General features: G+C 41.7%; 1 protein-coding gene across 1 annotated transcript in view; it reads left to right on the top strand.

Annotated features, from left to right (window-relative positions):
• Positions 1 to 22,029, top strand: part of Dync1li1 (dynein cytoplasmic 1 light intermediate chain 1) — a 40,679-nt gene extending 18,650 nt beyond the window's left edge. Inside the window, exons 4-13 of the mRNA XM_075964260.1 lie at positions 309 to 539; positions 2,817 to 2,986; positions 6,678 to 6,771; positions 14,710 to 14,845; positions 15,331 to 15,442; positions 16,448 to 16,507; positions 17,673 to 17,717; positions 18,333 to 18,453; positions 19,684 to 19,836; positions 21,165 to 22,029. Of these exons, the coding sequence (XP_075820375.1) occupies positions 309 to 539; positions 2,817 to 2,986; positions 6,678 to 6,771; positions 14,710 to 14,845; positions 15,331 to 15,442; positions 16,448 to 16,507; positions 17,673 to 17,717; positions 18,333 to 18,453; positions 19,684 to 19,836; positions 21,165 to 21,277 (1,235 nt within the window). The 3' untranslated portion in view covers positions 21,278 to 22,029. The remainder of the gene's footprint in view (positions 1 to 308; positions 540 to 2,816; positions 2,987 to 6,677; positions 6,772 to 14,709; positions 14,846 to 15,330; positions 15,443 to 16,447; positions 16,508 to 17,672; positions 17,718 to 18,332; positions 18,454 to 19,683; positions 19,837 to 21,164) is intronic.
• The last annotated feature ends 5,123 nt before the right edge of the window (positions 22,030 to 27,152 follow it).

Below are 27,152 nucleotides of genomic sequence, written 5' to 3'. Positions count from 1 at the left end.
CCGCCCGGCTTTCTTTTCTTCTATAGGGCACTGTCCTTTTTGTGTGTGTAATTTCTTGAGTCTGTACAGTTCTGTCTGCTGATGGTAAAATGTAAACGGTATTTAATGTCTTGGCCTTGATTAAGGAATAGGAAATAGAGGAGGTGCTCTGTCCTACAGTCGCCTGCGAGCATCATTTTAGGCCTTTCTGAATTGTCATTGACCCAGATAGTTAAACTTTAGCAATGATAACAGACATCATTGTGGATAATTAAATGACTTAGCAGAGCTGCTGAAAAGAAACACTAAGGGTTCTTTTGTCTTTGTAGATCAAACAAGATGTAATGTGTGGATCTTGGATGGAGACCTGTATCACAAAGGGCTACTCAAGTTCTCCCTGGATGCCCTTTCTTTGAAGGACACTCTGGTTATACTGGCTGTAGATATGTCAAAGCCTTGGACTGCTTTGGATTCCTTACAGAAATGGGCAAGTGTGGTGAGAGAACACGTTGACAAGCTGAAAATACCCCCTGAAGAGATGAAAGAAATGGAGCAGAAGTGTGAGTGACAAGAAATACTAACGTGGGCTTCCAGTTGAGATATCTTAGCTGACTATAAAAAAATCATTCTGATTGTTTTTTTTTTCTACAAACAAAATTCAGTGAAGGAAATATAGTATGACTATCGTTTTGAAATTCAACTTGAATGATGCATTGAGTTTTAATATTTAATAGACATAATAGTAAATTCTTTGGTAAGAAGTGTGTTTTATTCTTGCTGAATGACTATGTGTATTCATTTTCAAAGGTCATTTTTATGTATAAAAATGTGAACCTTTCTTTAGTTGCTCTCTTACTTCCAGCGGTTTTGTGACTAGTAGTCGTACCAACTTTGTTAATGTGGCAAAATGTTAACATAAATAAATAATAAGCTGATTTTGTTATTTATAGAGTACATTAAAGTGTGTGTGTGTCTTTTGCCTGTAGATCATTTCCCCTTGCCCCCTAGTTCATGCTTGTGTTAGAACCATGGATCTCTGCTTCTGGTTCACACTCTTATATGTGTTATGTTTGAATTTTTATGTTATATATATGTTTGTTTGTTTTGTACAGTGTCTCCCTTTTTATCTTAGGCTGGACTCAAACTTAAATTCTTCCTGCTTTTCTTCCCCAATGCTGAGATTACAGGCATGTACCACCATACCTGACGGTCTTAAAGGATTTTAAACTGCAGTTTTCTTTCATCGATGATCGTTGCCCATGGAGTCATTTCCCTCTCCACCCTAATCCAATGTTTGCTTCTGGTTCACACTCTTGTGTGTTTTATGTATGAGTTCGTGTGGACATAAATTTCATTTATGTTTTGTAAGAAATGTGCACCCATGAGTGCAGATCCTTACAAAATACAGGGGAAGACTTTGGATGCCCTAGAGCTGGAGTTAGAACAGTGTGAGCTGCCCATGGTGCTGAGAACCAGATTCTGCAAGAGCAGTATGTGCTCTTAGACACTGAGCATCTTTCTATCCTCTCCACCTTAGGTTTTGAGATAGGGTCCCTTGCTGAACCCAGAGCTCATGTCTTCAGCTTGACTAGCTGGCTACGACAGCTTGACTCTGCATTCCCAGTGCTTGGATTATAAGTATATACCACTGGGCCTAGCTTTTAGTGGTAGAGATTTGAACTCAAGTCCTCATGCTTGCCCAACAAGTGCTTTTCCAACATAGGCATCTCACTAGCTGCTGTTAGAAACTCCTAAGCAGGCAAGGAATTGTGGGCATACTTGATTAAGGTCTGTATTCTTGCAGGGCATGGTTGCTCACCTATAATCCTGACACTCAGGAGGTTGAGGTGGATTCCAGACCAGTCCGAGCTACATAGGGAAAACCTCTCGCAAGGGAAAGAAGTACCCACCTGAATGTGGTGGCTCACACCTGTAATCCCAGCACTCTGTAGGCAGAAGCAGGATGATTTAAGGACAGTTTGAATTACCCCTGCCTCAGGTTATGCTAGGAAGACAAGTATATTCTTCTATGCTCAGAAAGCACTGTTTTATTTATTTCATGTGTATCGGTGTTTTGCATGCATGTCTATCTTTGTATCATGTGCAGAATGCCCATGAAGACCAGAAGAGGGCATTAGGTCCCCTGCAACCTAAGTTACAAATGACTGTTAGTCACCTTGTGGATGCTGGGAATTGAAACCAGGTCCTCCAGAAGAGCAGCCAATGCTTTTAAGTGCTGAACTATCTCTCCAGCGCCAGCACTATGCTTAAGTTGTAGATTCTTTTCCTTCCATATTTAGTTTTCTCTAATTCTGCAGTATTCTTCCTTTAGAGAAGGCGGAGGGCCAAAGCTCTCTGGTGTGTCTGTGTGTGCATGCAATGCACACATGTGGAGAGTGTATGCAGGATACGCACTAAACACAATAAATTGTAATTTTTTATTTGTGTGTGTGGATCCAGGTGCAACTGCATGTGGAGGTGAGAGAACAATTTGCTGGAGTTGGTTCTCTCCTTCCACTCCGTGGGGCCCAGGTATCAATTTCAGTCATCAGGCTTGGCCACAGGTACCTTTACCACTGAGTCATCTCTCCGGCCTCCCACGTCTTATACAACTAACTAACCCTCCCTGGAACCCCGCTGAGTAGAGCCACCAGTGTGGAACTGTGCTGTAAAACCAGCAACGTGGGCCACTCTTTGTGTACTTTCTTTTGTATACATAGCTCTTCTAAAGTCATTTTTTTTGTTTCTTCTCCTGTCTAAGATGGATTTAGATTGTGGCAGAAATAGTGGAGGCTCACATAGTGCCATTCCTAAACTATGCTTACTTGGACTTGCAGTGATTAGAGACTTCCAAGAGTACGTGGAGCCAGGAGAAGACTTCCCAGCTTCCCCTCAGCGAAGAGCCACAGCCGCACAGGAGGACAGAGATGACAGTGTTGTCCTCCCCCTGGGTGCAGACACACTCACACACAACCTGGGCCTCCCGGTGCTCGTCGTCTGCACGAAGGTTAGTGTGCTTCCTGGGAGTCTCGCAGAGCATGCGGCTGTTTTGTTTTTTGGGTGTTAGTTTTCTAGATGACAGGGTCTCGTGTCAGATTCATTTTCTTCAGGTCCCGGCCTCCAGGCAGTGGAACCACAAGCGAGTACTACTATGCTAATGAGGTGCTCGAGGTCTGAAACAGGTGAAGGAAAATGGTATTTTAAATAGACTGTTCATGGTTGAACTTCATTTTCATTTTCAGTTAGACCTCTCTGTACCATGAGTTTATTACAAATAACTACCGGTGAATGACATTATAATTAGTTTATTCTGTGTGTATGGGTGTTTTGTTTATATATATGTCTGTGCACCATGTGCTTGTAGTATCCTCACAGGCCAGAAGAGGGTGTCAAGTCTCCTGGGACTGGAATTTTAGAAATTGTGAGCTGTCATTGGGTGCTGAGATTGTCATTTGCTGGACCATCTCTCCAGTCTCCAATAGCTTAGCATTGTTGTTATTTTTATTTTAAAGATTTATTTATTTATTTTATGTATATGAATGCTCTCTGCCTCCGGAGTGCTGGGATTAAAGGCGTATGTCACCACAATCTGGCTATAGCTGACTTTTAAGTTCCTTGTATCATCTGTTATGTAATGTTGATATGCTATTATTAAGAACTGTTATTTGTGTATTTATTAAAGGGTACTGACAGAATCATGTTTTCAAAAATCTCTTGGCTTACTGGGCATGTTTGCATACACTTGAATCCCAGCTTTTAGGAAGTGGGAAACTCATTAGTTTCAGACTAGCCTGTGTTACACAGCCAGGCCTTACCTTATACATACAAAATAAACAAATAGTTCTGTAACTTAGTTCTTTTTACTGAATGTGTTTTGTTATGAAAAGATACTTTGTTGTGCAAGATTTAACTCTTTGGGCTTTTTTAGGGACCCACCACACAACTCCCAAATAAAATTACACACAGGTGCTTACTCTCTTAGTTAGGAATGCCCTGCCTTAGCTTGACTTGTTTTTTTGCCATCTTTTCTTAAATTATCCGAACTACCTTTTGCCTCTGGGCTTTTTCCTTTTCTTTTTTTTTTTTTTTTTTTTTTTTTTTGGTTTTTCGAGACAGGGTTTCTCTGTGGTTTTGGAGCCTGTCCTGGAACTAGCTCTTGTAGACCAGGCTGGTCTCGAACTCACAGAGATCCGCCTGCCTCTGCCTCCCGAGTGCTGGGATTAAAGGCGTGCGCCACCACCGCCCGGCTGGGCTTTTTCCTTTTCTTACTTCTGTACGTCTTACTTTTCTTCTTATTCCATGGCTGGCTGGCTGGCTGTTCCCTGACATCCTTTTCTTGTTCTCTCTTTGTTCCTCCTCTTTCTCAGTTCTCCTGTTTATACTCTCTGCCTGCCAGCCCCCACCCCCATCCTTGCTCCTGCCTCGCTATTTGCTGTTCAGCTCTTTATTAATCAATCAAGTGTTTTAGTCACACAAAGAATCACAGCTTCACTTTACAGAATTAAACAAATGCAGCATAAACAAAAATCACACACCTTAAAATAATATTTCCCAACAATACTTCTTTTGAAGCATAACTTAACTGCCAAGCCCATTTTCTTTCCACTTGTTCCTAAGTAATGTGTTTTTACTATTTGTCCATTATGGAATAGTTGAGAAAGTGTCAGGACATAAAACTGGCCTGTTCTATTCCATCAAAACACAGGGCCTTGTATATGCTAGGCAAATGTTTTGCCTTTGAGCTCCACTCCTAGAACCAACATAATTCTATAGGCCTAAAATTATTCCTTCTTTTTTTGGGGGGTGAGGAGGGTGGACAGGATTTCTCTGTAGCTTTGGAGCCTGTCCTGGAGCTAGCTGTTATAGACCAGGCTGGCCTCGAACTCACAGAGATCTGCCTGCCTCTGCCTCCCGAGTGCTGGGATTAAAGGTGTGCGCCACCAACACCACCCGGTTTATTCCTGCTTTTTATATTATGGAAAAGGTGCATGTAATGAGAAGAAAGTGCAGAAATCTGCTCATTTTGGGATAAAAATGATTAAAAACAAAACAAGAAACCCCTAAAGATCTGGCTTAAGTTTTATTTTAAATTTTACAAAAATTATCAGTAACTGATGAGTAGGGCAGGAGTATTTAAATGAGTTAAAGCCTGTTGTCTTCTTTTCACGTGGTGATTTTAGTGTAATACCTTGTTACATCCTTTTACGTACACTGACATCTGTGTGTAGTTTGTGTTTGTTTGACAGCTTGTTATTGGCAAATACATCAGTGTTTTAGAACTACATACAACTTAGTTCATAAAAAACATTTGTGTTTTATGTGTGAGTTTTTCTGTAGTGACCAAGTGGAGGTCAGAGGACAATTTGTGAGCAGCATCTCTCTCCTTCCTTCATTTGGGACTTGGGATAGAATACCTGGTGTCAGGTTTACTGGCAAGTGCCACCTACTGAGCCACTTCTGCAGCCTCTGCATTGTCATTCTTTATGCTGATGCATTGAGTCACATTTCCATCCCGTTAAGGACACACACTCTTAGTGCTCTTATACTTCTTGTTGTGTTTCCTCCCTACACGTTTTTAAAGCTCATACACTAAGTATACCTGATGATGTCTTTTTTTTTTTTTTTGGTTTTTCGAGACAGGGTTTCTCTGTGGTTTTGGATCCTGTCCTGGAACTAGCTCTGTAGACCAGGCTGGTCTCGAACTCACAGAGATCCGCCTGCCTCTGCCTCCCAAGTGCTGGGATTAAAGGCATGCGCCACCATCGCCCGGCCCCCTGATGATGTCTTAAGATTTTATGAAGTACAGTGCACTACCATGCCAGGCTCAGTTAACTCCTTTTTAAGGAGTGAGAGGATGCTGGGAGCCAAATCCAGGGTTTCACATATACTCTACCACTGAGCTACATCTCCAGTCTCTTATTTAGGTTAAAAGCTATTTACTAAACTGCCATACTTCACCAGTATGTCAACAGTACAATAAAGTGTCTTTAATTATTTGAAATGTCACTCAGTAGTATATAAACTGGGCGAGCCGGTATTCATGATTAAATAGGAAGACTTTTGTAATGTATGTGTGTAACAAATCTATATATGAAATTTTGACTCCATACTAATATTGCATATAATAATTAACAATATACAGTATTTTTTTAATATTCTATGCTTTCAGTTTGGAAGGGTTTCAGTGAAATTATTTGGATGTCATGGTGTTTGAACATGCCTCTTTGTAGTGTCCGTAGTGTTTTTATACAGCAGTTAATTTTGTTATTGCAGGTGGCGTTTCACAACCAGGCTTGCTTTGTTATGGTGAGCCTGTGATGAGGTGATTGAAGCACCAGAAAAGAGATGAGGGCTATAGGCCAAGGGAATACACAGCTGTGTTCTGTAGAAGCCATTCATTTTAGGAGATTGGTGGCTGAATGGCAAATGTGACCACTGGACACAAGTCTGTTGGTCTTCATTCTTTCATGTACTGAAACTGCCTGGCGCATCCTGGCCGGATGGATAACACAGAAGCCAGTACTGTTAAGGATATCTCTGTTGGTATTCCTGGTCCTGCTAGTCAGTTACCATAGGTATTGCTAACTTGTTATGTTTTCTTATCCAAAATTGAACTGTTTGGTTTTTTAAATTATCCTATTGGATTTCAGTGTTTAAAGTTACTGCAATGCCATCTTATGATTGCTTTATCTCCACAGTGTGATGCCATTAGTGTATTGGAGAAAGAGCATGACTACCGAGATGAACACTTCGATTTTATCCAGTCCCACATCCGCAAGTTCTGTTTACAATGTATCCTTTAGCAGTGCCCCACCAAGCAGAACAATCGTGAGGACTTTAGAAAGTCTGTGAGTATAGCCCACCTGTCCACTTGCCAGGTCACTTCCATATTTAGCTAGAGTATTAGGTTTGTGCTGCTCTCTCTGCTTTGTTGAAAACATAGCAGATGGAGATGAAAGTAAATGGGAGAAAGCAGACTTATTCAAGGCTGGTTCTGAGCAGGTTTGTTCTCAAGTCTATATTGGGAGAATGGCACAAAAGGTGTCCTTGAGAGTGAACAGGACAGCTGCAGGCTGGGGTATGGGGAGCTGGCTGCTTTTCTCTGGAGTTTTGGTGTGTGTGTGTGTATGTATATGTGTGTTGAGGCAGACTGTATAGCCTAGCCTTGCAGAGAACTCAAGAACGTCCTGTGTCAGCCTCTAAGTGTTGGGATTATGGACTGTACTTTACACTCAGCTCTTGGTGGAACCTTTTCAGAAAATGCATCTCCTGGTGAAAACTATTATGGGTCAGCACCTACAGTTTTGTTTGTTTTAAACAGACACATTGTTTTGCTAAAGTCAGTCCATGTGAGCTGAAGAAAAGAGGGTCATTCCAGAAGCCCCATTTTGTTTATAGTAGCACACTAAAGAGATGGTTCATTAAAAATTTGGGGAAATGGTTGGGAAGAGGGATACAACTAATGGCTCTTGCCTGCTCTGTAACATGTGAAACCAGGAATTGAGATACGTGCCAGGCGGTGGTGGCACACACTGGTAATCCCAGCACTTGGGAGACAGGCAGGCAGATCTCTGTGAGTTCAAGGCCAACCTGGTCTACAGAGCAAGTTCCTGGACAGGCTCCAAAACTACAGAGAAACCCTGTGTCAGCAAAAAGCAAGCAAACAAAACAAAGACAAAAAAATAAACCCTGAAATATGTAATATTAATTTGCCATATTTAAAAAATTGTGCTTAAGAAAAATAGTTAATCAGGTTGTAATGGTTTGAATGAGACCGTCCCCCATAGGCTCATGTATTTGAAGATCTTACATCTTGAACTAACCCATTTCTATTATTCTGTGTATCTCCACAAGGCTGTGGCTTACTAGGTAAGGTTCTGACATCTGTCTCCTTCGGCAGCTACATGGTGTCTCTCTGATTCTGCCTATTCTCTCTATATATCTCTGTTTGGATTTTCCACCTAGCTTTTCTCTGCTAAGCCATTGGCCAAAATAGCTTTATTCATTATCCAATAAAAGCAACACATGTATAGAAGGACATGCCACATCTCTTCCCCTTTTCTGTATAAATAAAAAGGAAGGTTTTAACTTTAACATAGCAAAATTACATATAACAAAATAGGTATTAAGAAAGAATTCCAATTACAATGTTTCTTTATGAGTCTAGAATTTCATATCTAATTTATATTTTATCATAATTAAGGAAAATAACTATATTTGTCTTCAATTCTTCAAAGACCCCAGAAGGATATAACATTACCTAAGTAAATGGGAAGTGCATTATAAGCAACTTCCAAAATTCTAGAATTGACAGAGACATCTTGCTGCCTGGACAGTTACCCAAAGTTCTTCTGTAATGTTGGGGCATCCATCTTCAGCCTACTGGCTCATAGTATCCAGCAAACTTTTCCATGAAGCAGGGAATATGAAGATCTGTTCTGCCTTGTAATGGCAAAGTTTATCAGTTGCTCTCTCCTGTGTCCTGCAGAATGTCTGTCAGTTTCTTCTGTGAAGCAGGAACCCTGAAGGACCATCCCATCTTTTGGAAATGTTCAGTAGTTAGTCACTTTTCTGTGGGTCCTGCATGTCCAGTTCATACAGTATACCATAAAGCAGTGTAGGCACATTGAAGGCAAATTCCATAACAGGTTTTTTTGATGCCCATCAACTTCTCTGAAGTAATTGGTGCTGCCAGAAGCAGACAAGTCTCACTATTGAAAAAAGTCTAAATTCCTAAAATATTTTAAATGCCATATTCTGTAGGTATTTGTTTTGAAGAATACTTACCCATTTGAAATATATCTCTGTACATCTAGAAAACTTAACTAACATGACTACAAGTTTGACTATTATAAGTGACTATTAATCTGTAATTTTTAATTATATATTACATTTTTAGATTAGCTACATGAACATATAATACCTTAAACCAGAGGAGAAATATACATATAACAAAATTGACCTTAAATTAATATCAATAAACCAAAGTCCATACCAATGTAAAGAATTCATTTCTATATATCATATACCCCCTTTAAATGAATATAAACATTTATAAACAATCATTTTGGGATTTTGGGTGTTGTTTTCTCCAAACTGCTTCCTGCTGTTTGTTGAGTAAAGTATTTTTAGGGTTCATGGAGACCTTTTGAGGGAGTCTTGTTCCATCAAACCATATTATCCTGGAAGGAATCCACAGGTCCTCATCTTCTGTGGAAACAAAAGCAGAATGTGTGTGTGTGTGTGTATATGTATAATGTTGGTTTAGCTTTGTAGTCAGTATAGTAAAATGTTTCTTTGTACTTAGCTCATTTTCAGTCAAAAAATTCAAAGAAAACACAATAATATATATAATACAAATTCTATGTATATTTTTCCATCTTTACGTGGCTTATTTTTTTACTCTATTACTTTTTAATATTTTATTATCTTTCCTCCTTTAATCTATGACTCTCTGTACTTCTGTCTATACTCTTTGTCCTTTCTTTACCAAGCCTATCTACATTTTTAAAACACATTGTGACCCATTCAGAGGTTTCTTTTTGTTTGAATCTGTCTTTATTGCCTAGCTGTAATCATTTTCTGACCAGGAGAGCCTTTTTTTTTCTTTTTAAGTGTGAAGTGGTTGTGGTTAGGACCAACTCTAGGGCCCTGCCTATTACTCTTCCCACTCCAACATGGCAGAGGTTTGTTCACTGCCTCTGTGAGCCATGCTCACTGCCCCAACTCCAGGGATGCAGTGGGTCTATGTTGCCATTAAGCAACTTGTAACACTCTGCTCACAAAACCCCATTTAAGTGCTCTGTAGCCGGAACTCCCAAATAGCCAGAGCCATTCATGCCAGTATGAACCAGGAAGCCATCTCTTAAAGAAGCTGTGCCTCTGCTTGCAGCCAGCAAACAGAGCCTAAATGAGGGGAAAAAAATGTGGCAACCAGGAAGTTGTGCTTGATTCCCATTTTTGTGGGTCTAGAAGCTCTCTCTCTCTCTCTCTTTCTTTCTTTCTTAAGCTTTTTTTAGGTCTTATGTGGATCCATGCCCCAGTCGATGGGCACCATTTTGTAACCAGAGACTGCGCTTTTGGTTCCTGGAAGCCCAGATCCAAAAAATCACATGGAAACTATATTAATTACAATACTGATTGGCCAATGACTTAGGAGTATTTCTAGCTAGTTCTTATATATTGAATTAACCCATTTCTATTTTATGTATCGCCACGAGGCTGTGGCTTATCAGGTAAAGTTCTGGCATGTGTCTCCTTCAGCAGCTATAGCATCTCTCTGACTTCGCCTACTCTCTCTATATATCTGTTTAGAAATCCTGCCTGGCTTTACTCTTCTAAGCCATTGGCTAAAGTAGCTTTATTCATTAACCAATAAAAGCAACACATATATAGAAGGGAACCATAGTATTTTATGTTTACCTAAAATGATGTATGATACCTATAAGTATGTGCCATAAATAGATTGATTTTAGCATTAAAAGACTCACAGCCTTTCTCTCTACTTTGTGATTGTGGTAAAGGATGTGAGCTCCTGGCATTCTGCTCCGTGCTTGCTGCCATGCCTCCCTGCCATGACAGGCAGTTATCCCTCTGGAACTGTAAGCTGAATAAACTCCTCCGTCTATAAGTTGTCTTGCTTTTGGTGTTTTACCACACAGCAGCAGAAAAGCAACTAATACACATGTGTATGTGGAAAATTCGAATGTGACAGTCTTGTCAATCTACATGATTAAAATCTGTGACCAGCATAGTGGAGCATGCCTGTAATCCCAACACCTAGGAGACTGAGACAATAGAATGGAGGTTGAGGCTAGCCTGGGCTATATAATGAGTTCATGGCCTATCTGGGCCACATCCTGAAACCCTGCAGCAAAACCCAAAAAAACTATCCATTTATTATTTCTTTCTTGCTTTCTTTCTGTCTGTCTGTCTATCTTTTTTGGGGGGGTGGTATTTTTGAGACAAGGTTACTCTGTAGCTTTGGAGCCTGTCCTGAAACTAGCTCTTGTGGACTAGGCTGGCCTTGAACTCACAGAGATCACACTCAGCTGTGTCCATTTATTAATGGGTGGTAGGACAAGATCAGCCTGTCAGTTTGTTTTCATTTTTAACTTGTTCTGTATGTTACACAGAGCCTTACTTAATACTTTCAGAATCAGGCTATGTTTACCTAACTCTTAGATTCTAAGACCTCTTAGTTTGAAACATTCCAAGTCAAGGATGGAAAAATCTATTTTTAAAACTTCAGGGGTGAGGTAATGGGTAGGGGACTGGAGAGGTGGAGAGCACTCACCTGCTGCTTTTTCAGATTCCCAGCAACTGCTTGGTGGCTCACAACCATCTATAGTGGGGTCTGATGTCCTCTTCTGGCATAAAGTCGTACATGCATATATAGCATTCATATACATAAAATAGATAAATCATTGAAAAACAAATAGACAACAATAAAAAACTTGTTGGGACCAGGTGTTGTGGCAGATGACTAATCCCACTACGCAGGAGACTGGGGCAGGTGGATCTCTGTGAGTTTGAGGTCAGTCTGGTCTGCATAGTGAGTTCAAGGACAGCCAGGGCTACATAGAAAAACAAACACCCCCAAATAAATAAAATAAATCTTAAAAAAATGTTGTGGATTATTTTTATGATCACACATTGGGAAACATGTCATATAGAGTCTTTCTAATTTAAGTTGCAAAGATTAGGTGAGTCTGAGTGACCTTTACTAACTAAAGAGAAAATGAGGCTTTTAAGTGAGATTTTAAGAGAACTTACAGGTAACAACTGAGTCCTGCACGGGTCTTATATAGACATCATGCTGAGGATGAACATTTAATTTAAAGGTCACGTAGGAGAGCCTAGTTGAGCGAAATCTTTGGGCATGGGCATTTTCTTCCCTGGTGCCCCTCTATGTACTCTTTTGTTCATGGCCTGTCTGTCCCCATGTCACCTAGTTGTTGAATTGTGCTGAGGTGAAGGGCACTTCTGGATAGTGCATCTTCAACGGGAAACAAAAAGGATGGAAGGGTGGCTGCAAGCACTTGTTGCTATGCAGAGTTGTTTCCCAGAACCTGTATCTGATGGTGCACCTGCAGCGCCCCCTGCCGGACTCCATAGACCACTGCATTCATGCACACAGACATGTCTGCACAGGCACATACATGATAATAAAGTACCTTTTTTTAAAAAAAAAAAAGAAAGAAAATAAGCTCTCACACATGCAGGCAAAACACTAGTGAACATAAAAAAAAAACTAGGTATACACACATACCTTTAATCTCAGCAGATTCTAGTGAGTTCCAGGCCAGCCTGGTCGGCAGCATAGTGAGACTGTCTCAAAAGAAAAAAAAAGGTATGGACCGGAGAGATGACTCAGTGGCTAAGAGCACTGACTTTTCTTCTAGAGGACCCATGTTTGATTTTTTTTTTTTTTTGGTTTTTCGAGATAGGGTTTCTCTGTGGCTTTGGAGCCTGTCCTGGAACTAGCTCTGTAGACCAGGCTGGTCTCGAACTCACAGAGATCCGCCTACCTCTGCCTCCCGAGTGCTGGGATTAAAGGCGTGCGCCACCATCGCCCGGCTTGATTCTTTTTTTTTTTTTTTAATTTATTTAACTACGTGTTGCTGTGAAGGTATCAGATCCCTTGGAGCTGGAGTTACATATGGTTGTGTGCTGGGAATTGAACTCGGGTCCTCTGGAAGAACAACCAGTGCTCCCAACCACTGAGCCATCTCTCCAGCCCGCATGTTTGATTCTTAGCACCCATGTGGCAGCTCACAACTGTCTGTAATTCCAATATTCGACACGCATAGACAGACATACAGGCAAAACACCAATGCACCTTAAAAAAAAGTTATGATTGAAAATGTAAATGTTTTCTACAGCCATCCCACCCTGACTGTGTCTGATCTTGTTACTCTCAGAAGCTAGGCAGAGCCGGCCTGGTTAACACATGGGTGGATACTGGGTGCTGTACGCTTAGGGGGAAAAGACAACAGTGTACATTTAATGTAACCAGGGAAGATGCTGTCCACTACCGAAGAGATTATAGCCAGTTGGTTCCCAGAGAGTACTGCCTCTGAGAGGTGAAGATGGTGGAGTGTGTATTCATTAACAATAACAGTCTGAAGTCACTGACTGTTTTAAAGCTTTTAATTGCAACTCAGGTTTTTCATTTATAGAAATCTTCTAAATTATTAAAAATCGGTTCATATTATGAACAAAAATATTCAGAATTCATACCAGTAAGTTTTTGCTTAAGATTAATATTCTGTTTATGCCAAGTTATGTTTGACAGTATTTGAAGTTTGTAAGGCTGAAGTCATGTCCTAAGACAATAGGAATATCCTAGTTGGGAATATTCTCATCATACCATGTTAGACTTAGCTACTCTCCTTTTTCAGGAACACAATGGCCTGTGCTAGACTGTGATCCTTCTAGGTGGTTGTAGAAGTTGGAATAGCCACTCTGAGTAGATCGCCTATCATTGGTCACATGCTCTTTTCCTTAGACCTTTAATCCACCATGGCTTCTAGATAAAAGGTAGGGAGACAATTTATAAGAGTTGGTTCTTTCCTTCCACCATATGGGTCCCAGGATTTGAACTCGGGTCTTCAGGCTTGGTAGCAAGAGCTTTTACCCACTGAGCCTTCTCTTTAAGTTCCCAAACATCTTTATTTATTGTTGTTTATGGTTTCTTTGGCTTGTGTGTGTGTTGGGAGGTATATGTATTTGCCCATGCCATGTATGTGTGACAGATGGAGAACGCTGGGTGTCTTTCTTTATTGCTGTCCACCTTATCTTTTGAGACAGGGTTTCTTACTGAATCTGAAGATTACCGGTCCAGTTAGGCTGACCAGCCAGTAGGCTCCTGGGGTCCACCTGGCTCTGTTCCCCACTGCTGGGACTACATATCCAGCTTTTAAATCCAGATAGGTGCTGGATTTGAATCTGGGTCCTCTTGCTTTCCCAGGAAGCACTCTTACCCATGATGCTATCTCTTCAGCCCCCTACTGCTATCCCATTCCCCTGTAAGACAAGGCATCACTGTGTGGTCCAGGCTGGCTTCAAACTGATGATTCTTCTGCCTCAGCCTCCTTGGTGCTGTGATTCCAGGTGTGTGCTGCCATGCCCAATATTTCATGTGCTTTAAACATGATAGCGGTATCAGTATTGTTAAATTTGCTTATACTTCTTAGGCTTCTGAAGCATCTACCCTCCTAAACTAAATTTTTTTTGTTTGTTTATTTTTTCTTTAGTTTTTCAAGACAAGGTTTCTCTGTGTAGCCCTGGCTGTCCTGGAACTAGCTCTTGTAGAGTTTAGGCTGGCCTTGAACTCACAGAGATCTACCTGCCTCTGCCTCCTGAGTGCTGGGTTTAAAGGTATGTGCCACCACCGCCCAGCTTCTAACCTAAATTATATAAAATTATTTTATTTTCCTTATAGCACATAAATATTTTTTACTTTGGAATTTTTTTTTTTTGAGGCAATGTTTAATGACTGACTGGCCTTAAACTCTCTGTATAACTGAAGATGACTGTGAGCTTCTGATCCTCCTGCTTCTCCTTCCTGAGTGCTGCATAATTCAGAACTTCTTGCTTATTGTATCATCATATTAGCTACCATGGCTGCTTTCTCCTTGGCACTGTGCATACATGTGCATGTTAAGCTGAAAACATGGTTTGTGGCACCTCCGTGAATCTCACTTTCTTCCTTAATGAGATGACTAGATGGTGCAGCGCTTATTTACACCTCAGTAAAGGAGAACAAGAACATAGACCTAGTTTATAAATACATCGTCCAGAAGCTCTACGGGTTCCCCTACAAGATCCCTGCGGTGGTGGTGGAAAAGGACGCGGTGTTTATGTAAGTGTGCACAAAGTGCAGTTTCTCCTGTGCTGTCGCTCAGTCTCTGTGCTCTGTTTGGAGATGGGGCTTGAGGCCTGTGTGACAAATGGGTGGGATAGTTTGTTTATAACCTGCTCGGACCTGTATCTCACTGCCCTTCAGTTTTACTCCATCTCACAAGTTCTCTGCTGTTTTAGCTAACTTGTCTGTCAGGCACCTTAATGGTATATCTGCTTATTCAGCTGTTATGGTATATGATGCCCAAAATTTAGTGTGGATTTGGTTTTACATATTTTAGGGGAGGGGCTGGTAGAATGCTTCCCTAGCATGCATGAAGTCCTGCAGTTGGTCCCTGGGGCTGTAGCTCAATGGGAGAGAATGACACTGCATGCACGGAGCCACATGTTCAGTCCTTAGTACCGTGCTCCCTCAGCTCCCCAAAGGGTTCCATGGGTTAAGTGAAAAAAGTGATGATGTTATGTTTTGTGTGCATTTCTCCCCAGTCCAGCCGGATGGGATAACGATAAGAAAATAGGAATATTACATGAAAATTTTCAAACCTTGAAAATAGAAGATAATTTTGAAGACATCATAACCAAACCTCCTGTCCGAAAGGTAAGTTATAGAAATGGTAAGCTGAGCGCTATCTCTGGCCTGTTGTGGTAAGGGTACAGAAGAAGAAGGTCTCCTCAGCAGTCATGGGACTGACTGTTCTCTACCTGTGCACCTGTTCCAGCAAATGTCAGCTGACTACTCGGTTCCGGACAGGAGTCTTTCCATCTTTAGATTGCAGGCACTAGCACTGAGTCTGTTTCTAACATACTGTGGAAGCCACGTGAGTGGACATGTGGATCTTGAGCACTTTAGAGCACATGGAGACTGTGGACTTCGGAGGCTACCAGGTCAACACTGCAGGGGTTTCCTCCACTCTACCCATTGAGGATCTTGGGTCTTGACCTTAGTCACTGATTGCCTGTATTGGCTCATAGCTAGCTAAAACTTGCCACTTTGTTTTAGTCTTGGGTAAGGTTTTACTTTAGGATTGTTAAATCAGGTTCCAGAAGGTACTTTTCTTATGTGTACATCTTGTATTAAGATGTTCCTAGAAATGACATAAAATGAATATTTTCGTGTATGTAATCCTCCTCAAAAATCTAATGCAGTATTTTAGGAAAAAATAATACTGGTGAGATACATGTCATGAACCTTATTGAACTGCAGTGTTCACAGTTTAGGCATCTGTCTTCTGTGTGGGGGTTGTTAAGTAGTGACAAGAGCAAGCTCCCTCCCTCCCTCTCTCCCTCTCTCCCTCTCTCTTTGTTTTTTTCTCTGTGTAGCTTTGGAGCCTGTCCTAGAACTTGCTCTGTACACCAGGCTGGCCTCGAACTCCCAGAGATCCGCCTGCCTCTGCCTCCTGTGTGCTGGGATTGCCACTATCCAACCATGTGTAGTTTTTCATTATAAACCTAACAAAATTACACAGCCATACTTGGGCATCACTTATGTAAGCAGAGGCAAAGTTCCAGTTCTTGAACCGTCTTTCAGTCTAATTCACACAGTTATTAGTGGTGTTAGCAAACTTATTCAACTTACTCATTTCTTTCAACTTACTCCTTTCAGTTTGTGCATGAGAAGGAGATCATGGCAGAAGATGATCAAGTGTTTCTTATGAAGTTACAGGTATGAAGTCACGTTCAAGGTGGTCTTTGTAGAATTAATTATGCAAAGATGATTTCATTTGCCTTCAAGCCCTATGCATATCTGTATAACTATAGCGTACTTAAATTTGTATTACATTATTTATTTATTTAATGTGTATGAGTGAGGGTGAGGTGTGCATGCATGCTGTCACTTCTGTGTTGTGAGAGGACAACTTTTGGGGTTTGGTCCTCCTGGGTATTGGTCATCATCTAGGTCATGAGGCAAATGTCTTCACTTTACCCTTTTAACCATCATGCACCATGCCAGAGATTGCTTTTAATTTTTTTATTTTTTATTTAATTAATTAATTTTAGTTTTGTGAGACAGGGTTTCTCTGTGTAGCCCTGGCTATCCTGGAACACACTCTGTAAGACCAGGCTAGCCTTGAACTCACAAAGATCTGCCTGCCTCTTCCTCCCAAGTGCTGGGATTAAAAGCATGTACCACCACTAGCTGCTTTTATTTTTTTAAAAAGTAAAGTATTTTAATTAAAGCAAATTTTCTATCTATGAATGTTTTGTTTGGGTGTATGTATGTGTGCCATGTGCATGCTTAGCACCCGAAGAAATTAGAATAGAGCTGTAGGATCTCGTAGAACTGGAGTTTGGATGGTTGTGAGCTACCATATGGGTGCTGGGAATTGAACCTGGATGCTCTGGAAGAGTGACCAGTATTCCTAACAGCTGAACCATCTTTCCAGCCCCTTATTTATTTGTTTATTGACTTTTTGAGACGGGGTTTCCCTGTGTAACAGCCCTAGCTGTCCTAGCACTCCCTTTGTAGACCAGGCTGGCCTGGAAATCACAAGGATCCATCCGAGTCTCCCTCTGAGTGCTGAAATTAAAGGTATACATTACTATGCCTGGCCCATGGTTATTTTTAAGGTTAATGTGCATACAGATGTATACACCAGGTGCTGGTGGTGCATGCCTTTAATTCCAGCACTTGGGAATCAGAGGCAAGCAGATCTTTGAGGCCAGCCTTGTCTACAGAGTGAGTTCCAGGATAGCTAGGGCTACACAGAGAAACCTTGTCTTTAAAAAAAAAAAAAACAAACCTGTGTGTGTGTGTGTATTATATATATATTAAAAAGACAGTAATGTAAGCTATGAATGTCTAAACTAGAATTCTTTTTTCCCCCCAGTCCCTTTTAGCAAAGCAACCACCAACTGCAGCTGGAAGGCCTGTGGTCAGTATTATTAACCTTGCCAAAACTGTTAATGTTCAGCTCATGCTGTTGTGGTTCTCTTAAATACACATGCACACACACACAGTGCAGTATGCTTCAGTATAAACCTCACTTGGTAATTCTTCTGCAATTGTGAGATGTTTTTAAAGAATCTATACTTTTTAGTACATTGAAATGTAAATATCTCTTTGGTGTTTATTTTATACCTGTACGTCACTACACAAGCTGTGCGTGTACTTTTACAAACCCTCAATACATCCTTACGGAGGAGTCCTGTTACATAATAGTTCCACATTGTAGATGGGAGTGGAGACTAGGGAGGACACCATGACCTGTCTGATCATGCAGCTGGGAAACCAGCTCTGTCTCCCAAGCTTGTGCTTAGAGCTACACTTCACTATCCAGTACATTACTCCCTTTCTACCAGTGCAGTGATAGCTGTCCTGAAATGTGGGCCTGTGGTGCTCCCTAGTAATGAGGGCGGGATCGTTAGCGTTTTTACCAGTAAGTTGTAGTGTAATAGCTAGTAGAATAGGTGGGGACAGTAGCAGAATGTTTTTGAATATTGCAGAGACTTTAATTTTTAATATTTGTGCTTTTTCCATTTTTTCCTAGGATGCATCACCAAGAGTTCCTGGAGGCTCCCCTCGAACCCCAAACAGATCTGTGTCATCCAATGTTGCCAGTGTGTCCCCCATCCCTGCTGGATCAAAAAAAATTGATCCAAACATGAAAGGTATAGCTCCGTCTCTTGGAGGAAGCAGTGCAGTACGTTTTATAATGAGCATGCATGTCTGGAATCTACTGAAATGTTTTCCTTTGCTTCTCCATACTCTCTAAGCTTTGTTTTGTAGCTAGAGGCTCATAATCAGGCTGTAAACACCACAGTGTCTTCTCACTGTGCTTGTGGCAAAAGCTTCAGTTATTCTCCTCTGGGAGACCGTTGGAGAAATTAACTTTGATAGTTAATAGGTAATCTAGGGTTGGCGAAATGGTTAGTGGCAAAGTCACTTGCTACCAAGCCTGACAACCTGAGTTCAATCCCTAGAACTACCCACATAGTGGAAGGCGAGAACCACTCCTGCAGGTTGTCCTGTAACTTACACACACACACACAAACACACACACACACAGAATAAATGTAAAAAAAAGATTATGAAGCTCTTTTAAAAGGGACAGGTAGCTGGGTGGTGATGACACATGCCTTTAATCCCAGCATTCTGGATGCAGAGGCAGGTGGATCTCTGAGTTTGAGGCCAGCCTAGTCTATAGAGCAAGTTCCAGGACAGCCAGGACTACACAAAGAAACCCTGTTTTGAAAAATAAAATTTAAAAAGGAGGGAAGGTATATTAGCATCTAATATGAATGCTTAAAATACTTTTGGCCCAGGACTGCCCAGATACTTCAGTGGTTAAGGGTACTGGCTGCTTTTGCAGAGGATCTAGGTGCTGTTCCCAGCACCCACATGACTGCTCAGCCGTATGTAACTGCAAGTCCAGGGGATCTGATGCCTCTTCTAACCTCTGTGGACCCCTACACACCTGTGGTCCATATGCACACACATATGCACACAATACAATAATATAAATAAAATAAAAAATATTCTTGGCCCTTTAAAATACTACTTTTGGACTGGCAAGATGGCTTAGCAAGTCTAATACTGCTGTCCAAGCCCAATCACCTGAGTACAGGCCCCAACACATGTGAATGTGAGGGAGAGAAACCGGCTCCTCAGGTTGTCTCTGCCTCCACACATACAGTATGGAGCCACATCCTCTACCACCCACACACTCACACACAGATCGGACATGAAGACAATAATGAATAAAATTAAGACTAAAAACTTATCCTTGCTATTACTTTGAGTGTGAGCAGATGAAAGTATAAGTAGTTTGTAATAATATGGGAAAATGGAATCTGTTCTAAAACGTTATTTGTTTGTTTGTTTGTTTGTTTGTTTTAAAGCTGGAGCGACGAGCGAAGGAGTCCTGGCAAACTTCTTCAACAGTTTGTTGAGTAAGAAGACAGGCTCCCCTGGAGGCCCCGGGGTCGGAGGCAGTCCTGGAGGAGGTGCTACAGGCGGAAGCCCCGGCTTGCCACCCTCCGCCAAAAAGTCAGGTAGAGCCTTCTGAGCAGGGGGCGTTGTTGTTGGGGTGCAGCCTCACTGGGTGTGACACAGATGAAGTCGCATGTGGCTTTAGGAACGGTCACAGTCTAATTTCAGATCATCTTCATCTCTCAAAGAAAAGTCAAACTTTCCATGCCTGTCAGTGTCTGGGCCGCTGGTGCTGGTCTTGTCTGGGCTGCCTGGCTGGCCTTCACGCAACTGCAATCGTAGCAGTGTGTCTTGTTTTCTGTGTTCTCAGGCTCCTTCCTATAGTAACCTGTGTTAGAGCTTCCTTGTGTGGAAAAGTTACATTTCATTTGGCTACTCTTTCTTTCTCTCTCCCTCCTTCCCCTTCCTTCCTTCCTTCCTTCCTTCCTTCCTTCCTTCCTTCCTTCCTTCCTTCCTTCCTTTCTTTCTTTCTTTCTTTCTTTCTTCTTTCTCTCTTCTTCCTATTCTTTTTTTCTCTCTCTCTTTCATCTTGGCCACTTTGAATAATGCTGCTAGGAGTGTTAATTTTTATGCGATCTTACATTTTTAATTATTTGGGACAATATTTGAGATTGGAGTTCCTGGGTCATGTCATGACTCTATGTTAAATTTGTGTGGGGAGGTCAGAAGACAACTTTCTGTTTTCAGTTTTCTTCTGCCATGTGGGCCCCAGAGATCAAACTCAGGTCATCAGGCTTGGTGGCAAGTAAAGGTCTTGGTAAAGACCTGCTGAGCCGTCACATCAACCCCTACATTTAAAGATTGGAGAATGGCTGGCGTTTCAGAGAGTTAGACATGTCACCCCTCGGCTGGTTAGGAGGGCTCTGGCCCCTGACCTTTATACTCTGCTCATTTTGAGACAGTTCTTGCTCATCTCTCCAGATCCAGCTCTGCTGTTTGCTGGATTGTTCACTGCCCTGTGCCCTAAAAATAGAAACAACAAAACTCACATATAAGGTTAATTGATAGGTACTGGTGCACTGCCCCTCAGTTTAAAATGAAGACCTGTATTTTTAAGGATGTTTATATAATATAAGGGTACATAACGTTTTTTGTTGTTATTGTTGTGGTTGTTTTTTAAGATAGGGCCTCAAACTCAGGTCCTATCTTAGCCCAGGTTAGCCATGATGTTATGCCAGTCGACCTTTCTCAGCTTCCCCCAGTGCTGGGACTGCAGGAGTGGTCACCTGCCACCCCCACCCCCAAGCCAGGGCGTGGTGTGTAGCCTTGAACTCAGCAGTCACCTCCCTTAGCCACCGCAGGCAGCCTTAGGAAGAGTGTAAAGTCAGTGAAAGCATTGGCCAGTTTTAAGTAGAAGACTATGTCTAACTAACACTTGTTCTTTCTGTAGGCCAGAAGCCTGTGCTCTCAGACGTTCATGCAGAGCTAGACAGAATCACACGGAAACCTGCTTCCGTTTCTCCTACAACACCTACATCTCCTACGGAAGGAGAAGCCTCCTGAAGACACCAGACAAAGCCATTTGTTCATTCTTCTGGGGAAAGCAGCTCGCCTCTGTCTGCCTTTTCCTTCCAAGTTGGAATTAGGGGGCTGGGAGCTTATACAGACAGACAAAGTTTATGTCCCTTTTTTTTTTCCTGTGGCTGCCCATTTTTAAAAGAGGAGCTACACAGAAGACAGACAATTTTACATTATGTAGAATAACTGTTTGCATTGCCATTCTGCATAAGGAAGTAATTTTGGATTTTGAAAAAACTGTCAAACTGTATAAGACTGCAATAGAACCAGGTGATCCTGTGTTCTAGGCTATATAAGCCTAGAAAATAATGCTCTGTACAGGAGCATTTAGGGAAGGGCAGTTGATTAACTCAGAAGTCTAAACTTGTGTTAGGTAAGACTATTGAAATCCTTTTTAAAATCCCATGTTTTTCTGAAGAACACTGATGAGTCGTCTGATTTCGCACCAACCAGAGTGTAGTCACACCTGAGGCACAGTCGTCTCACTCCGTGATGCTGTACATTACCACCAGAAGGACTAGAACCATTGGCCAGGATGCTCCTCTGATCAAGAAAGCAAGCACACTTGAGTGTGAGAGATGTCGAAGTTATGAACATGTAAAGAGAACCGGCTTTGCAGTTGTCTATACATACATATATATATGTATATGTATATATATATGGCTCTGCCTTAATATACTCCTTTTTTGTTCGTGACTTTCAACTGTAATCAGTTAATAAAGTATTTATTCTCTGCATTCAGGGTCAAATAATGTGTTGCCTTTTCTTATATTCTTCCAGTTTGATTTGTCAGCTGAGGAATGAAATTTGTTAGTAATTTGAAATGTTTGACTTAATAGGATTATTAAGCATTCTGATCTTTCTCAGAGGCAAATGAACAAGTGAAATTCACTCCTAAGTTTTCTTAATTTAGAAGTTCTTGGTCAGTACCTTCTCCGACAGGTGTGGAATTACAGGTTGTTTGTTTTTGAAACAGGGAGCCATATATCTCATGCTAACTTTAACTCACTATGTAGTTTAATTTTTCCCTACCCCCTTTGGTGTGGTTTTTTTTTTTTTTTTTTGAGGTAGAGTCTCATGTAGCCACGGCTGGCCTTGAACTCCTGGTCCTTCTGCCTCTGCTTCCCTCGCATTGGGATTATGGATTTGTGCCATTGTGCCTTTTTTTATGTGGCACTAAAAATTGAATGTAGGGCCTGGCAGCACAAATCTACAGACATAAATATAAGTACTTCAATGGCAGTTGGACAATAGTTTTGCAGAGAATAGTGGATTCCCACTACAGCATGACTTCCAAGGGCTTTTGGCCAGCTTTACAGAACCAGGCTTGGATATCCTCTTGTGGAGTGGGGCCTCAGATTCAGGCAGAAAGTGGTTGGTTACTCCCATAACAGCCATGCCACTGTTGCCGTGGTTGGAACCATATCCTACTATGTAGCTCACCCTGACCTAGAATTTGGGATGTTCTGCCTATGCCTTCCAAATGCTGAGATTTCAGGCATGCACCGCCCCAAGTTAGAAGCTATTTTTAAAACTTGGCAATTGCACCAGAGCAGCGAATAGGTAGAAGACAAGTGTGACCAGTTCTGCCTTTTTAATGAGCTCGCTTTTCAGTGCCTGTTTTAGAATGCCTTTAATAAGGTGGTGTTTTTACTGAAATTCAGCTAAGACATCCACTTTTGACTCATTAGTCATTTCAGATGGACTTGTTATCTTTGTTATTATGATTTAAATATGAAATATCCCCATAGGCTCATTATTTAAATACTTGGTCTCCCTGGTAGTATAATTGGGGCGGGGGTGCTATTGATTCCTTAGAAGGTGATTTCTGTTTGGAGGAAGTAGGTCATTGGAAATGTACCTTTGAGAGGTCACCTTGTCCCCAGACTCCTTTCTCTGGCCTCTTTGTCTACCATGGGTTGAACCTTTTTTACCCTCCCATGCATTGCCTGCCACAATGTTTTGCCTCACTGTGCATAAGTCCAGCAGCAATGAAGGCCAAGGCCAAGTGACCAGGAACTAAAATCCTCACACTATGGTGCCAGTGCGATGGCTCAGCAGGTAAAGCCTGAGGACCAGAGTAGAGGGAGAAAACAGACATTCACTAGTTGTCCTCTGATCTCCACACTGATATAGTATGTGTACTCCTCTAGTATATAGAATTTTTTTAAAACTTTATTTATTTATTTATTTATTATGTATACAATACTCTGTCTGTGTGTATGCCTGCAGGCCAGAAGAGGGCACCAGACCCCATTACAGATGGTTGTGAGCCACCATGTGGTTGCTGGGAATTGAACTCAGGACCTTTGGAAGAGCAGGCAATGCTCTTAACCTCTGAGCCATCTCTCCAGCCCCTAGTATATAGAATTTTTAAAATTTAGTAAAATGATAAACGCTTATCCTCTTTTCGAAGGCATTTTGTCTTAGTGATAGAACATGACATTGGTCTTTTTTTCTGCTTTATATACTCAAAGATTTGTTTGAAACAGTGTCTCTAACTCAAGTTGCTGTCCTAAAACTATGTGGCACAGGCTAGCCTTAAACTCTCAGTGTTTCTTCTGCCTTTGCCTCTCCGGTGCTAGGATAGCTGGCATGAGCCACCATATCTGGCTTTTATATTCCAAAGACATTTTCCAAATAAATAATTGGTGGTGGTGATACACACCTTTAATCCCAGCACACGGGAGGCAGAGGCAGCTGGATCTCTGAGTTCGAGACCAGCCTGATCTACAGAGTGAGTTCCAGGACAGCCAGGGCTATTACACAAGGAAACCCTGTCTTGAAAAACCAAACAAACAAAACCCAAAAACAGCAAACAAAAACTAAACGTCTACGATGTAACATCTTTTCACTAAAACATTAAAATCTAGACTGTATGTGGTGGGTTCACATCTGTATATGTATGTGGTGGGTTCACAGCTGTAATCCTTTCACTTGGAAGGTTGAGGCAAGCAGATATCTGAGGCCAGTCTGATCTACATAGCAAGTTCCAGGCTAGCCAAGACTATGTAATAATATTTTGTCTCCAGCAAAACCAAACAAAAAACTTCTTTAAACTCTTGTAGTTTTAAACTAAAATGTCGTCTTACAGTGCTATTTAACACCCTGTAATTTGATTTAACTGCTAAAGATACATAAATGCACAAGAGAATAATTTGTTTCTATGTGGGGAAAACTTTCTTATTTGCTCTAAAAGAGAAAAGCTGTTGAAGCTGGGTGTGGTGCACTTCTGTCATCCCAGCTGCTGGGGAGACTCAGGCAGAAGATGGAGTGCTTAAGGCCTGTCTGGGCAGTTTAGTGAGACTCACCTTAAAGTAAATGGGCTGGGGATATTCAGCTCAGGGAGAACATGTGGCATACGGATTAAATGCTCAGTATTGCGTTGAGATGGGAGTCATTGATAAAATCTAGAGCAATTTTAGCAATAGAGGGGTTTAAAATTCTTATTATAGTTCTCATTGTGAGGGCAGATATCTGAGTGGCACAGCATGTATGGAGGCCAGAGGACAGCATTCAGGGTTTGGTTCTCTACTGGGGTATCTGGGGCTCAAACTCAGGTGGACAGGTTGTCCTGGCAAACGTTTTTATCCACAGAGTCATCCCACTGGCCCTAGAAGTTTGCTTTAAAACTGAGTTGTTTCTGGTTTGGTGTTTTGCTGTTGAGACAAGTTTTCATGTAGCCCAGGCGCTCTCTGCAGCCTGCTGAGAGCCAAGAATGAACTCCTGATCCTCCTGCCTCTGCTTCCAAGGGCCGGGTCGACACACATGTGCCACCACACTCAGCTAATTTTATTCCTGTTTCTCTCAGCAGATTGGTGAAGTGTACAAACACAGAAAAGTGCATATTACAATTACAATTTGAAATATCACAAAGTGACCACATGTGCCCAGCACAGAAGCTTCTAATGCACTTCTCAGCCCACATGTGTGTGCTCACACCAATGAACACACGTTTCTGTATCTCTTTCTATTAGAGAAACACAAGAAAGCTATCTAAGAAGTGATGGCTCAGCAGTTATGAGATCTGGGTGCTCTCTTCTGGTGTGTAGGGATACATGCAGGCAGAACACTATATATGTAATAAATAGTAAAGATAAATACTTTGAAAAAAGAAAATAGTGCCCAAGCTCCCTCTAATCCAAACTCCAGACTGGATTCCACCCTCTTCTATCCCCAGGTAATTACACGTTTACTACCCTCTGCCCTCCTAGGTGATCAAAGTGTTTTTTACTAAAGTGCTCACAGAAGGAGCTGACCCCTCAACCTTTTTTCCCTAAGAGCACTCTGATCTTCACCGTGTTTAGTGATGAACACACCAGCCAGCAGGCCTCCTTAGCATGCTTTTGTTTTGTCGCCCTCTGCTGGTGGAAATGGAACATGCAGATTGGGAATGTAGCTCGAGCTTCCCTAACCGCCAAAGTCTGTCTGATCAGTTTAAACAACTCCTAAATCCGTTTCTAGGGACTTCGTTTGCCTTTTCTAACATTGTTTCTTGTGTTCTTTCCCAACTCCTTTAAGCATTTATGTATTCATTGGTCTGTGCATTTGCCTGTCTGTTCTTTGGTTATCTCCCACTCTGAAGTGTAAACCTGCCTCCCCACACATGGGGTCTCGTTCAACACTAACACCGCGGTGTTCAGAGACACCTTTCCCCCACCACCCATTTATGAAGGGACCCTTCCATCTGCAGGTGTGTGTTTTCACTGCATCACCAGTACAGGGTCCCTGTGAACCCACCATAAATTTGAAATACCGAACTTTTTTTTCTTTTTTTAATTGATTTTTATTGAGCTCTACATTTTTCTCTGCTCCCTTCCTTACCTCTTCCCTTCCCTTCAACCCTCCCCCAAGGTCCCTATGCTCCCAATTTACTAAGGAGATCTTGTCTTTTTCTACTTCCCATGTAGATTAGATCTATGCAAGTCTCTCTTAGTGTCCTCATTGTTGTCTAAGTTCTCTGGCATTGTGATTTGTAGGCTGGTTTTCTTTGCTTTATGTTTAAAAACCACTTATGAGTGAGTACATGTGATAATTGTCTTTCCATGTCTGAAATATCAAACTTTTAAATGGAAATTTATTCTTATGAGGGTGTGCATGGGTATGGGTGTATACATTACACACTGTGCATATGGAGGATTGTTGTGGGACCTTTTTTTTTCTTTTGGTTTTTCGAGACAGGGTTTCTCTGTGGCTTTGGAGTCTGTCCTAGAACTAGCTCTGTAGACCAGGCTGGTCTCGAACTCACAGAGATCCGCCTGCCTCTGTCTCCCGAGTGCTGGGATTAAAGGCGTGCACCACCACCGCCCAGCTGTGGTGGGACTTTTTCAGCGGGACTGTTGGCTCCCTAAATATCACATGGGCTTATTATAAATATGAAAGTTTGGCCAATAGCTTTGCCTTGTTTCTAACTAGTTCTTATAGCTTCACCTGTCTATTAATTTCCTTTCTGCCCATGACTTTATTACCTTATCTCCGTAGTACCCATCCTGCTTGCTCCGTGTCTCCTCATCCTTCTTTCCAGCATCCCCTCTGCCCAGAAATCCTGCCCTAGCTATTGGCCTTTCAGATTTTTGTTCCACCAATCAGAGTGACACGTCTTCACAGTGTACAAAAAGCTTATTTCGCGACGAAGGACGGAGGACAACTTTCAGGAGTCTGCTCTCTCCTTCCACTTGTGAGGTACACACCTTTACTGCCTGAGCCATCTTGCTGGACTAAATTAATTTTTGTTTTGACACAAAGTCTGATGTAGACCAGACTGTCCTCAAACTCAGTTGCTGTGTAGCCCAAGGTAACCTTGAACTTCTGGTCCACGTTCAGGTGTTGGGATTCGTGTGTGTGTGTACCATCAACTAGG

Source organism: Microtus pennsylvanicus, chromosome 3 (genome assembly GCF_037038515.1).
Source record: "Microtus pennsylvanicus isolate mMicPen1 chromosome 3, mMicPen1.hap1, whole genome shotgun sequence".
Taxonomy (NCBI): domain Eukaryota; kingdom Metazoa; phylum Chordata; class Mammalia; order Rodentia; family Cricetidae; genus Microtus; species Microtus pennsylvanicus.
Note: the sequence above shows the minus strand (reverse complement) of the source record. Positions and strands in the feature narration are given on the sequence as shown.